Below are 15474 nucleotides of genomic sequence, written 5' to 3' on the forward strand. Positions count from 1 at the left end.
AAAAACAATCTGAGGAAGACAGAAGAATGACAGTGGTGAACTTTTTAAAATATAATAATAGATACATGTAAGTCAGTGTTAATTTTATTACTGAGAACTTAGTAAATTATAAAGTGTTTTATTGTCCTTGAGAAAATCACAAACAGTTTTTAGAAATATATACAGGATAATTCAGGGTTAGAGAGAAGTCCAATTTATGTATTAGGGTACAAGCTTAAAATTTTTGGAGGATACTGCTCTAAAAATACATCTGTGATCGTGTCATTTACTACTAACAAATCAGTATAATCCCAAAAGTCCTACTGTCCTAGATGGTCTTGGGTCAGCCACAGGTGTTGGAACAGTCACTGAGTGCTAGAGGCATTGTTGCTTTTCTGTAAATGATTCCCTATTTGGGTATGGTAAAAACTTCACTAGTAGAGTGAAAATTTACATCTTTAATAGTGCTCCATCACAGTTTACCTAGATGACCACTTTAAATTATAACTCAGAGATCACTATGTATTCTGATATAGTCTGTAGTGAATAGAAACCTAGATATAGACATTACAGTTCTGATTCAGAGCAGCAATCTCTAGCTTCTGTATTTTAAGGATCATTCATATTCCAATTATGATACTTCATGATACAAAATTGTATTCCTAAATCCAAAATAAACTTCATATCACTGCTACAGAAGCATAAACAATTTTAATCTTATCAGCATTTCAATTGGGAGTATTAGAAACAAATTTGATACTGGAAAAATATAAAAGAATGTCTGAATCAAAATGAAAATATGCTAGCCTATTTCATATACTTTAAGTACAGACATTATTGGTCACTGTGATTGGCGGATAAATCAAATCCCTATAAAGGGGAAACATTTTAGTTGCAAGTCATACCCTCTGTCCTGCAAGCCTCTTATCAGAGCAGATATGAGATGTTCTTTCTTCATTCTCTCCTTCATTGATAGGCAGTGAAATGACCAAAACTCAGGAAGCAAATAGCATTTACTGATATTCCTTACAGCGTAAATTTCCAGAAAGTCTCTTTAGAGAAGGGCTATAGAGTAGTGTTTTCTGTAACTCGCTGGGTTTAACATTTTTCTAGGGGGAGTTGGTAACACTGAGAAGTCAATGTCTGTAGTATGGCAGTGTCAGGTCAAGGGACTGTCAGAAATAATTCTGTAACCAAGAGCTGTTCTCTGTTAGTTTGGTCACTTCTGTGGTTGAACACATGAACTTAAGTCTTTAATTCATTCAATGATGGGTACATAGAACCTTGTTTTGTTTTGCATCTACAGCTAATCTGACTCTAGTTTTCTTTCATCTCTAGGAGCAATTAATTGGTAACAGTCATATAATGATTCTCACAAGAGTTGTGATGGCTACTGCAACTTTTTTTCTAAAAATCTGATAAAGACTATATGAAGTATGAATTCAGGGATCTTACATTTATCTGCTTAATGAATTTTTTCAGAGAGATCTTAACATCATTTCAGACTAACATAGGCAGGATAAGAAGATATCAGAAGTAAATACTGGCTTTTCCATCTACTTTATTAGTTACGAATGAAAAGCAGCAGGGCCACACAGTCCAACGGCAGCCCCTTTGCAAGAACATCTGACTCCCTCCAGTTTCCCCTGGCTCACAACGAACTGTAGCCCTGCATTCTGCCTGCATGAGAAGAAATCACAAATGAATAAAGGTTGGAGAGTTGCTTAAGACAAGAGGTAAAGATGAGCTGCAATGGAAATTGACTGGATGTTGCAGACCTCACAGACTTAACCAGCTAGAAGGCTCGTAGTAGTTTAAAAAAAAAAAAAAAAGCCTTTGCTTATAATTATGATGACTTAAATTTATTATACTCTACTACTTCAGTTGTCTAAAAAATTTGTTCCTAGGTGTCAATGCTGACTCAGTCGTGGTAACGAGCTAATTTAGAAAAAGTTAAAGTAGAGCTCTCATGTGGGAGTGAAAAATTAAAGATGTGCCTTTCTGACAAGCTCCACTAAAATGGTAGAATTTTACAGATGAACTGAATATGTCCATACAGTCCAAGGACTAAGGGTGGATCAAAACTTAGGAAATCAACTTCAACCTATTAAAAATTAAAGATTCCTTTAACATTTAACCACTGATTGAAAAAGGTAATAATTTCTATATAATTTTCCTTGTGGAACCAACAGTAAGTAGGGCTGGCTGCTGCAGTCCACATAGTCTGTGTGATCTCATTTCAATTTTCAGAATGCCTCTTTCTCTTTACAGTCCTAATTCCCATTAAAGATTTTAATAAATGATAAAACTTACCTTAAAATTAATGTAAAAACTAAGGTGTGACCAGACAATATGCTGTAGCACTGATAATTAAATTCAATGAAATGATCGGTCTTGACAAATAGTCTGTAGCGACTTGCATGCTGCCAAAGATAGAGCCTGCAAATCTGTAGGACTCAAATGCTGTGAGTGCCCCCACCCCTCCTCCCTCCATCAAATCCATAAAGGCAATCTTTGAAGAGATACCAAGTAAGAGTCTTGATATTCTTCTACCAAATTAACAACACATTAGGAACCAGTTTGGCAGATTATGAGTGATTGGTAAAAGTTTCTCTTAACTTTGAGAATTCCCATGTATCCTTAGGCAACATATACAATTTTAAGAAACAGCTATAAAAACTTTTCTTAAAATGTGAGAAAACACAACACAGCCCTCACCATTATACTTTTCACACTTCAGTTCGTTCCATTAAATTCACAATTTGAGCTATAAGTAGGATTAGCATTTACAAATCAAGTTGGACTAGATTCTTCCACAATGCTCCATTTTCTCCCTAGCTTTGACAAATGTATTTGAGCTGGTATGTGTGTTCCCGAATACTAGAATAAGAGACAGTCTTATTCTGTTAGGTTGCAAATTTCTTAGGGTTTCTGCTTTATTATTCCCTGATACCCACAGCAGAAGTTGAGAGATATAACTTAAATAATTAACAGGCGGAAAGTTCTTCTACAATGAAGGTGCTTTGTTAAACTCCATCATACTAGAATAAGTGAACTATAATTTCTATACAATGTACGTACTAAAGGATTTGATGACAACCACAAGATACCTGATAAAGTAAATATACTGACTTAGTATCAATGAAAAGAGTGGAGATGGCATTTCAGCTCTAAAAAGGCAGGCAAAAAAACCTTTTCTAGCCATTTAAATATTACTCAAAAAACGAGTACAACTGAGTAGAAAGGAAAACCAAAAATATTGTATGCACCTTTAACAATGTTCTTGCAATCTACTGATATACAAACCTCTCATTTTTTTCAGGTAACACAAATTCAATTTGTACTGACAGGAGAGATTAATAAAATCCTTTCATTTTAGTTTTTAATACCATACAGTGAAGTTAATAAATTCTGTGTTCTGATTATTCTAAAGAAAAAAAGGCTGGAAGAGGGACAGGGAACACAGTATGGACCCAACATTACTCTAAATAACAATTTTTACTTAAGAAGTCATCAAGCAATGGAGTGTGAAGGATTCAGTGACGTGTCTTATTTTTGGACAGTAGTTACCTTCAGATGGCATGTTTATTGGTTTACGTCTCCTTTTCCCATTTGCACTTCTAGGTTTTGAAGAGCCTTTTCCTAAAACATAAGTTATTTCCCCCCATTCTCTTATTATAAAACTAATTTATTTTTTAGGTACAACTCTTAACTATCTAGAAGAAACTTTTTTGTTGTAACTTAGAAGCTGTGAGTAAATAAATGCTTTATCATTCTTTCAAGGATTACTAAATTGACAAAGGGTTTAATCCCTAAAATAAAGGGAGAATGATTACCCTAGGAATTATCTGAAAATGGGATAAACTTTTCCTTTTATTCAGAAGTTACTACACATTGTCAGTATACCCTTTTTAAATAAGCAGGAAGTGGGGGAAAAAAAGCTTTTTTAAACCTCACCTTTTTTTTTTTAACGTCTGAAATCTTTTTGTCTTAATATGCTTGGTAAAATTAGTCTTTCAAAGGAATCAAAAATCAAATCTAAATACACCTCAAACCTTTTTTTTTTTAACCATAAATGAATAAAATCATAGGACTTTGGACATAAACAACCACAGTAGTCTTTTTTTCATATACATCATTAAGTTACTTCAAGTGCAACTGAAAGCTATAGCACTTACTTCTGGATCAGTTCACATTCACTTTGTAACCTTTTGTCTTTTTTCACAAGAAAAATACAAACTGATCCCAAACATATTAAAGTACATCTGTGCATTAAATCCCTGCTCATTTCACATAAAGTAGAAAAAAAGTCAAACATGTTCTAGTGCTCAATGTAAACATTTTGAACTATTAATTATTTATTAATTTTCCTTAAAGGTACTTAGCAGTGTGTGTCACATATTCAAAGTTAACCTTAGGAATAGCACCGTGACCAAAAAAACCCATAAAAATGATTCTTTCTATAATCCCTTAGTTTTACTTCAGAACTTGAGAAGCTACCATTGTCAACCATGCTTTCAAAGTCACCAGGCCAATTTTTGGGGGGGTTTGTTTGTTTGTTTTTCAGATGAAACCAAAATACTGCTTCTACACACAAAGGCCTAACCATTTTGGACAAAATGAACAATTATGAACGGTTGACCAGCCAATCAATTCAGTTAATTCAGTCCAAAAGATAAGACTAGTTCTATTGATGAAGCCTAAATGGTCAAAGTATCATTTTACCAAAAGAACTGATGTATTTATGAATATATTCCATATTTATTTATGGATTTTTTTGGTACCTTTTTCCAGGTGATGGTAAACATGGAGTTATAACCCTGAGAATAGATATAAAACAGAGAAGCTTAAGAAGAGTTAAAATAAATTAATGGATACGACATCTATCACCATTTCTTAAAATTAAGGAAGAGCATGCCATTAATTTTTTTCAGGTCAGTAGTCAAGGACAATTACCCTGACTCAATCTGTTAACAATACAGTTAACACGAGCTTTGAGAAGAAAAGCATCATAGTTTTGAAGTGGTGATAGCTCTCTCAACAACCAAAGGAGAGGTAGGTATACCACCTACCTCAGTTGGTAATGTCTAAGAACATCCTTCCCCTTATACCAGAGTAGAAAGAGAAAGTACCTTCTACCATGTCAACTGGAAAAGATAACTAAAAAGTAGCAACACTTAAGAACACTCTAACACTGATACCAGAGTCTGATGCTTTTCCTTATCTGCCACCTTAAGGATACACAGGAGAAAAGGGTTAATTTTGTCTGAAACCAAACACAGTTAGGGCCAATAAATAACAAAGGGTGGGAGTACTGTAACATACCCCTTTAGCTACGAAATATGTAAACCACTTGAATCAAGTCCATCTTCAGGCACAAACAAGCTAGGAATGGCCACCTATACTGTTTGGAGTAGCACAACCTATCAAGTAAAAATATTTGGCTCGAAAATAAGTGTACTATGGTATTTGATGATGTAAAAGTTACGCTTTAAGTGGATTTCAAAATTATTTTCCAACAACACATGACAGTTTCTTAGATTTAAACTAGAGGTCACTAATAAAGATACTTAGTTGCACCAGCAAAGAATGCTTGGGATTGCACATGGCAGCAGTAGACTAAAAGAGATGGAGAATGACATTTAACTATTTTCCTATATAAATGAGATTTGTGATTGCACTCTTAACAAAAATCAACTCTACAATTTCAAGAGATGGGGGGAAATTACACATAATTTACTCTTTTAGCCCTGTACACTCTATTAAAGAACACACTTTATCTAAATCTAAGGCACACAAACTCCTCTATTTCACAGAGTAAGACTATGGAAGACCAAGATTTTGGTTAAATTCCGTACATGGAAACCAGGAGATCTTGGAAAGACAAATTATATAGCATTTTGTTAGTGCACAATTTAAAAGAAAATGCTAGTACTATGGTCTGGCCTTAGAGGTTTATAATGCACAAACGTTAAAAAAAATAATAATTTACCAGCACTTTATAAATTCAAGTTTATAAAATATAATGGATGATATTTTCCTTAAAAATAAAGAAAAAGAGAAAGACCCAACAGGGCTTTGAAACAAAAATTGGAAACCATTTCAATGAAAATGACCAATCTGGTATAATGCATTCTACTCAAGTAGCCAGGGAAAGAAAAAAGTGGTAGGTACCTTGCCTACTAATCATGGTTACCCCTCCCACAATTGTTATGTCAGTATGCACAGAATATTTATGAAGAATCTGTAAACAAAGGTCACATGAAATTCATACTACAATAGGACTGGGATTAGAAACTACCACCTCTTGACGAATTCTGAAAATAACTGTATGACAATTGCTACCATGAAAGTAATGCTCATTGGTTTTGATAACCAGAATGTCTAGTGTTTAACGTATTTCAAACTCTTGCTATATGTAAATACTGTCAAAGTAGATCTGCCCCCAAAATGAAGCATATTTTGGCACCTGTGCTGAATGCTGCTACAAAGGCAAGCAAGTGCAAATAAAAATAACAGTCATGATTTAGTCACATTCATAACTTTTCATAGAAAAATATAAATATATTCCCTGAATTGTAGGACAAAAAATAATTTCAACAGCCAGCTTTCACTATAAATTCCAGTCCATTCCCTCTTTAAATGAACTGGTTTTCCCTCAAGGTCATAAGGTGCAATCATCAAAATCTAACACATTTTCTAAGCTTCTATCGTCATCCCCATCATGGTATCTCACGGTCCTCCTACCCTGATTTCTCGTCTTTATTTTTGAACGCCGAAGAACTCTTTTAGATTTTGCATAGTCCACATCCTCCCAGTCATTATCATCCACGTTTAACCTAGGACGTTTGCTTTGTCTTTGTCGTCTCACGGTTTTAGATACGTTAGCTGTAAAAGTTTTACCTTTTCTAACTACTTTTGCTTTTCCTTTCATTTTCCTCTTTTTGGTTTTTGTATCATCAGTAAAGTCAGCATCTGATTCAGGGGCAGACCCCAAATCTGAATCAGATTTGGGACTAGTGTCAGGTCCACACTTTGAGCTCCCTGTTGTTTCAGAAGCTTTCACATTTTCCAATTCAGGATGCAGTCTCTTCCTTTTCATTTCTGCCATCTCGGCTGCTTCCTGCGAATCCCGCATCACTTTTGTCTTACTGAAAGGAGCCTTCCCATAGGTCCTGAGTCTTCTGCCATTCCACCTGCGTAGCCCATAATTCAGTTCCTCTTCAAAGTTATTCTCTGCAGTAGCCTTTTGCACCGGAGTTGACTCAGAAGAACATTTTCTACCAGTCTCGTTCCCTGGAATATGGCTTTTTGAATCTTCCTCCGAAGACCCAATCAAGGAATTCTTTGTTTTAGAAGGTGCAACATTTGTTTTGTGACTACTAGTATGCCTGTTCTTGTGTCTTGAATTCAACATACCTTCAGAGTCTGAGTCTTCATTTAAAGACTGATTAATACTTTTTGTACTACCGTCTGAGTCGGCTTCAGGTGGCTTCCCTTCACAGCCATATTGTTCGTTTGGCACGTCACAGTTTACATCTCCCTCAGAATCACTCACTACCTTCTTAGCTGTGGTACATGCAAAATGGAGGGACTTTTTCCTTCCCTTTTTGCTTCTAGTACACACATTTTCTAAACCGACGTCTTCCACATCACTCATTAGCTTGATCCTAGTAGCAGCGGTGGTGGCACATCTTCGAGGAACTCTTAGGAGACCCGTTTTGGCTTTTGATGCTTTCTTAACCACCTTCGAACTGCTGTCTGAGTCACTGGAACAGACCCTCTTCCTGGCAACTTTTCTGCTTTGTCCATGGTCTTGTGATGCAGAGTCTAAAAATTAAAGAGTACTCTTTTAATCTTTAATAGAAGATTAAGTCTAAAGGAATTAAATGTTCAACATTTTAAACAACTGAAGTCCGAGATTCTTTCTAACTTGGAAAGAGGGTGGCGGTGAATGGGTTGGGCTTTTACTACTTTAGAACAGTGACTTTTTCAGCCTCAGCACCATCCACAAGTATAACATACTCCCATCAATAACATCCCATGCCTTTCTGTCTATATACACAAAGCACCTGACACTAGAGTATTTTATTTACATGAATACAAACTGCACTCTCTTCATCACTGCACTAAAGTATGCAAACTCATCACTCTCAGCCTCCCTGAAACTTCTTAACTTCACAGGTTCCATCACACACTACAGTTAGTCTTAGCTTTAGATGCCTCTTGCTCTTTAATACTTTTCAATCTCCATTTACCAGGACAATCTTAATTCAGAAAGTTATCTAAATTCTCCATGCTCCAGAGTTATTATCAGTAAAATGGACATAATAATAATAATAGTACTTATCTCATAAAAGATATGAAGACTAAACTGGTTCATAAATAAATGTAAAGCACTTAGAAAAACTTCCTGATAAGAAATAGCTTGGTAACTTGGTAACTGTTCTTAGCTGCTATTATTATTTTTGTTTGTTTGTTATTTTGTTTTGTGGTACGCGGGCCTCTCACTGTTGTGGCCTCTCCCGTTGTGGAGCACAGTCTCCGGACGCGCAGGCTCAGCGGCCAGGGCTCACGGGCCCAGCCGCTCCGTGGCATGTGGGGTCCTCCCAGACCGGGGCACAAACCCGTGTCCCCCGCATCGGCAGGCAGACTCTCAACCACTGTGCCACCAGGGAAGCTCCTGCTATTATTATTATTACTTATCACATTCCTTTCAACCCTTTTCTTTCCTCTCCTCAAACTATTATCACCAACAGCTTATAAATGTGCCGGCCTCTGCTTTTCTTAAGCCCATAGCCAATACAATATCCCCATTCCATTATAAGAACTGAAATCTCTATTAAAAACAGCTATGAGGCTTCCCTGGTGGCGCAGTGGTTGAGAGTCCGCCTGCTGATGCAGGGGACATGGGTTCGTGCCCTGGTCCGGGAAGATCCCGTATGCTGCAGAGCGGCTGGGCCCGTGGGCCATGGCCGCTGAGCCTGCGCATCCGGAGCCTGTGCTCCGCAACAGGAGAGGCCACAACAGTGAGAAGCCCACGTACCACAAAAAAAAAAAAAAGACAAAAAGAGAAAAAAAACAGCTATGGCCAAGGCTTCCTGTTACATAAGCAAAACTAAACAGGTGGCAAAGAAAAGTTTTATGGGGGGAAAAGACATGTATGCTATAAAAAAAAAAAGGACAGTGAGAAAAATCAGTGAACCAAGGTTAAATGTTTTGAATTACCTTTCATAAAATTGTTTGGTTTTTCTTTTGTTTTCTTGTCATCATCTGAATCCAGATCAGTTTCAGATACATGATCTGAAAAACACTGGGACCCAGCAATAGGTTCACACTTCACATTCCCTGAACTCGGGTTAATTTCCATTTTATGACATCTACCGTCTTCTCCATCTTCTGCTTCAGATTCAGAGTCCTCTGAATCACTGAAGATTTTTGCTTTTTTAAGGAAAGCAGCATTCTTGCGACCTGTGTTGTACCTCCTACCACCATATTTTCTTGGTTCAGAATTTGCTTCCTCCTCTTCCTCTGAGATGCTTTCTGCCTTAGGTTTCTGCGAAGATGTTGATGGGCCAGCAGTTCTGTTACGTCCATTATCTGAATCATGACTTTTAGAGTCTTCCTCAGAAGACTCTATCTTAAGAAATTTTGTTTTAGAAGTTGCTGCAGTTTGGGACTTGTAACCATTAGCATGCCAATTTTTCCGCGCTACCCGCAAATCACTTTCTGACTCTGAATCTCCATTTTCTGTATTCTGGGTAGCATGAGAACTGGACAATGGTGATGGTTGATTTTGATCTTTTAGTTCCTCTTCTTCAAGTTCTGACTTTAAGCTCTGGTCATCCTCAGAATTATGTAGTAACTTTTTTCTAGCTACAGCAGAAGCATTGCGGTGAGGCAGCTTACGGCCAGAACAGACACTTTCAGAGCTAGAATTCTCCTCTACGTCACTCATTAACTTTATCTTATTGGCAGCCACAGCAGCACACTTTCGTAGCACTTTTCGGTTACTTCCAGCTCTGGCTTTTAGATTTTCACCAGTCTCCAAAAAATTGTTATCAGAGTCACTTAAATAGACTCTCTTTCTAGTGGCTCTTCTACCACATCCATTTTCTAAAGAAACTGGACCTAAAAATAAAGTAACAGTAAAATTAGAGAGGTCTTCCTTATTTCAACATTTTTAAATGACTTCATTTTAGTACTGATGTTCCTTATTTTTTTAATGCCAAAACAAGTTTACCTTTCTAAATTTAAAAAGTTTAAAGGACAGAACAGAGAGTCCAGAAATAAACCCATGCATATATGGTCAGATAATTTACGACAAAGGAGCCAAGAATATAAAAATGGTAAGGGACAGTCTTTTCAATAAATGGTGTTGGGAAACTAGACAGCCACATGCAAAAGAATGAAACTAGACTACTATCTTATACCATACACAAAAATTAACTCAAAGTGGATTAAAGAATGTAAGACCTGAAATCATACTACTAGAAGAAAACATGGGTAGAAAAATCCTTGACATCATTCTTGGCAATGATTTTTTAGATCTGACTCCAAAAGCAAAAGCAACAAAAGCAAAAATAAACAAGACTACATCAAACTAAAAAGCAAAGGAAATCATCAACAAAATGAAATGGCAACATACTGAATGGGAGAAGATATTTGCAAATCATATACCTAATCAGGGGTTAATATCCAGAACTCATACAACTCAATAGCAAAAAAACAAACAATCCAATTTAAAAATGAGCAGAGAATCTGAAGAGGCATTTTTCCATAAGAGGCATACAGATGTCCAACAAGCACATGAAAAGATGCTCAACATCACTGATCATTAGGGAAATGCAAATCAAAACCACAGTGAGATATCATTTCACACCTTTTAGAATAGCTATCATCAGAAAGACAAGAAATAACAAGTGTTGGTGAGGATGTGAAGGAGAGGGAGCCCCTGTGCACGGCTGGTGGGAAAGTAAATTGGTGCAGCCACTATAGAAAACAGTATCGAGGTTCCTCAAAAAATTACAAATAGAAATATTATATGATCCAACAATTCCACTTCTGGCTGTTTATCCAAAGAAAACAAAAACATGAATGTGAAAAGATATGTGCACCCCCATGCTCACTGCAGCATTATTCACAATAGCCAAGATACGGAAACAACCTAAGTGTTCGATAATGGATGAATGGATAAAAAAGGTACACACCCACACGAATACTTCTCAGCCATAAAAAAGAATGGACTCTTGCCATGTGCGACAACACAGATGGACCTTGAGGGTATTATGCTAAGTGAAGTAAGTCAGACAGAGAAAGACAAATACCCTATGATCTCACTTATGTGTGGAATCTACAAAAACAAAACAAAAAACAAGCTCATAGATACAGAGAACAGACTGGTGGTTGCCTGAGGGTAGGGTGCATAGGGAGTGAGTGAAATGGGTGAATGGAGTCAAAAGGTACAAACTTCCAGTTATAAAATAAATAAGTTATGAAGATATAATGTACAGCATGGCAAGTATCGTTAATAATACTGTATTGCATATTTGAAAGTTGCTAAGACTAAATCTTAAAAGTCCTCATCACAAGAAAAAAGAAAATTTTGTGACTATGTATGGTGACGCACAGTAACCATTCTGTAAAGTACACAAATGTCAAATCATTACATTGTACACCTGAAATTAATATAATGTTATATGTCAATTATACCTCAAGAAAAAAAAAAGCCTAAAGGACATGTAATCATGTGCAGATGCATTAAGTCAGTAAACCATCCAGGACTTGCCTGGTGGTGCAGTGGTTAAGAATCCACCGGCCAATGCAGGCGACACGGGTTCGATCCCTGGTCCAGGAAGATCCCACATGCTGCAGAGCAACTAAGCCCGTGTGCCACAACTACCAAGCCTGCACTCTAGAGCCCGCGTGCCGCAACTGCTGAGCCCAAGCGCCGCATATACTGAAGCCTGCACACCTAGAGCCCGTGCTCCCTGCAACAAGAGAAGCCACCGCAATGAGAAGCCCATGCACCGCAACGAAGAGTAGCCCCCACTCGCCAAAACTAGAGAAAGCCCACGTGCAGCAACAAAGACCCAATGCAGTCAAAAAATAAATAAAAATTTAAATTAAAAAAAAAATGTTTTTAAGTAAATAAATAAATAAACCATCCAATATTTAGCTTTTGAATTCTCTTGATATACATTTCTCCAAAGTACCACTGAGCCTCTTCTCACCAGTTTTTCTTTTAGCGGCTCTGGTTCTGGTCATCCTGCTCCTGGCCAGCCCACTACGTAAGGAGGATTCACGAGCTCCTGAACTCTCTTTGCTTTCCTCTGAACTATTTGAAGCTGAAGATGATGAAGAGGTACCTAAGGAATCTTCCATTTCACTTTCTAAGAAAAATGAAGCATCAACAGTTCATTACATATATTCTCCTATCTTTACACACAAGCAGTTATTTTGTAACAATAGACTAAAAGCAGATTCTTAAAATACTCTGAAAAGGAGAGTATATTTTTTAAAACCGTTCCAAAGAATAGCTGATAACATTTTGGTATTAAAAGGTACATAATCAGCATCTGAAATCAAGTTTGTTCTCTTATTTCTGAAAGTAACATGTTAATACTGGTTTGGATTCAGAAAATACAATTTATATATTTTATAAACAAGCTTTCATTAAAAATTTAATTAGCTCCACTATCTTCTTCCTTCTGTTATGAGACAGGTATTTCCTATAGAAAAGACAATCATTTCAAGTCCAGTATTTCAGTAGGCTTTCAGGTCTCTTTCTAGTAGCCCTTCCTAACAGCATAGTTGTACCATACAGGCTTCCAAGCTCAAGAAAGAGCATTTCAACACACACACACACACACACAAAAGGTAGAAAAGGTGTGAGATGAATAATTTAAATAGTACAGGTCATTTCCCCCCACCATAATACTTAATGAGTATATGCACAAGTGTAGGCACAAGATAGGAAACCAAATTTCCTGCTCCTTCATCCAGGCTCAGTTCTTGCATGCCTATCACAAAATAAATATTGCATCAAAATGAGTGGGAACATACTGCTGAAAGACAAAATTCTGCTCCATATTACAACCCAACTCTACGTCAAAGAACAGAGTGGCTGTTAGAGGGGTATCAGTCACCAAATCGTGTTCCTTCCTTTGAAATTGCTCTGCAGTTTGCCCACTCTGCCTGCTCCTACTGTATCCCACTTCCCATCATGTTGACTATGTTTCCAGATTCTTCTCCTTCCCCACATATCACTGCCAAACTGATTAATCTTCCTGAAACAGAATTCGTCATGTGATTCCTTCACAACAAGGGACCCTATTAAGTAATCCAAACTTTTCTGCAAGACTTGCCAGTCTCTAAAATTTGGCTGCATTTTACCTGTTTGATCCTACTATTTTAAATCACAACAGTAATCATTATACCATCATCACAAGTCACCAAAATCACTCAGAGCAATATGCAAGTATGTACACACCATGGCCTCATTCGCACAATGCTAACAAAGGGTCAGCGTCAGCTACAGTTATACCACCAAATAGTAATAAAATAAACAGTTTAGAATTTACTAGGTCATCAGCTTTAAACTTACATGATTACCAAGTCCTTTTTTTAATTTAAAGAAATTTTTAAATGTCAAATTTTGCACAAACAGTGGTACTTATATCACATTATTTAAAACCTGAATGATTCAAATTTGCTTAAAATGTGGCTGCACCACTTGCAAAGAACAGTATTTATCAAATATAATCTAATTATTCCATGTATTACTTAAATCTCTTCTGTTAAATTTAAGTTCCTTGAATGTCAAGGTCATGTCTTACTTCTTTATTCTCTCCTCTAAACCCACAGTAACTACCAATGTTACAAACGTGAGTGCTCAACAGGTGAATATATAACATTCCATTTCTCACCAGATAATGTAGAGCCATTTGTTAGAGTGACAGGTGTATTTCTCCTCATTCTTTCTGATGATGCCGCTGAATCTGAAGAATCACCAGAAGTAACACCCGAAGAGACACTAGCACTTGTCTTGTGGCTTGTAGAATAAGCTGCCCTACTTGAGGTAGACTGGACAGGAGAACCTACCAACTCAGGAATTACTTTTGCCTGAGATTTTAAGCGCTTCTGCTTGATATTTCTGGTCAAAGAAAAAATAAAACAATATTTAACAAAACAGAGGATGCCTAAATAAAGTGTATTATTACTTAACCTGAGAATAACTTTATGATCAAGACATTAAAATATTCATTATTAACATCTTATTCTAGCATGGATTACTGTTCTCTTTAAACCTGACATCATTTTATTCCAAATTTGAGTAATGAACAAATGATCCAAGTAAACAGAATTACAGAAAATCATGCTGAATACCTTAGATTCTTTGGATTAAATGCTAAGAGGAGCCAACATTTATGTAATACAGGCATTCATTCATATTACAAATTTTTTTAAAGTTATATCTGCAATAGAGCTTGTGATGTGATGTGATTTTGACTGACTGATTGATTTTTGGCTGCACCACGGCTTGCGGGATTCTCAGTTCCCTGACCAGGGACTGAACCCAGGCCACACCAGTGAAAGCCTGGAATCCTAACCACTTGGCCACCAAGGAACTGCCCATATTACAAATTTGAGTCTCAATACGACAACATTCCCTCTAGGCTCCTATTTATATATTCCTAAAGACAGTATAAAATTAGGAGAAACTGACAAAACCTGAAGAGAAAGAACAGCGAGGCAAAAAAGAGAACAAGCTAGTTTTTTCCTGAGACCAATCTGTTTACATCTAAGGGCCAATTCACCAAAATTGGCCCCTGAGCCATGGATTATGGTGAAAAACAGTGGAAGTTTAAGATAAGACAATCTTTGGGTTTAAATTACAGATCTGAGTAATATTCATGTTTTTTAAAGATAATCCTTTAAAACAAAAGGATTTGGTTTTGTTTTCCTTTAAAACAAAAAGACAAAGGAGCTTTTAGGAGCTTAAAGATAACCACAATTAATCAACTATACTTCAATTTTTAAAAAACACAGTTCTTTTAAGCAGTTATTGTTTATCATAATCAAGAAAATTCAAGTTTCCAAATGTAAACAGACCAGGTTTAAAGACAAGTAGTCTTTCAGTTTCCATGTGTTAAATCCAATCTGTCAGCTACAAATGGGAGGGGGACAAATGACTGTAAAACGTAACATCTTGGTTTCCTCCTTTTATTAAAAAATAAAAATAAAAAAAGGAAAACTCAAACTTGTTATGTCAAAATTTTAACTTCCATTAATATCAGCTGAAGGGTAATACAAAAAGAAATAATTATATGCTTATATACTTATCATAAGTATATACATATTTATTTATTTATTTTTGCGGTACGCGGGCCTCTCACTGTTGTGGTCTCTCCCGTTGCGGAGCATAGGCTCTGGACGCGCAGGCTCAGTGGCTATGGCCCACGGGCCCAGCTGCTCCGCGGCATGTGGGATCTT

General features: G+C 36.6%; 1 protein-coding gene across 2 annotated transcripts in view; it reads right to left on the bottom strand.

The window, feature by feature from the left end:
• Positions 1–1703: 1703 nt before the first annotated feature.
• Positions 1704–15474, bottom strand: part of BRWD1 (bromodomain and WD repeat domain containing 1) — a 120456-nt gene continuing 106685 nt past the window's right edge. For both annotated transcript variants that reach the window (XM_079923445.1, XM_079923446.1), the window contains 4 exons: positions 13908–14134; positions 12213–12371; positions 9208–10110; positions 1704–7809 (listed from right to left, as the gene is read on the bottom strand). In XM_079923445.1, coding sequence (XP_079779571.1) covers positions 6644–7809; positions 9208–10110; positions 12213–12371; positions 13908–14134 — 2455 coding nt within the window. In that variant the 3' untranslated portion in view covers positions 1704–6643. The remainder of the gene's footprint in view (positions 7810–9207; positions 10111–12212; positions 12372–13907; positions 14135–15474) is intronic.

The sequence above is a fragment of the Stenella coeruleoalba genome (assembly GCF_951394435.1).
Source record: "Stenella coeruleoalba genome assembly, chromosome: 5".
NCBI lineage: Eukaryota > Metazoa > Chordata > Mammalia > Artiodactyla > Delphinidae > Stenella > Stenella coeruleoalba.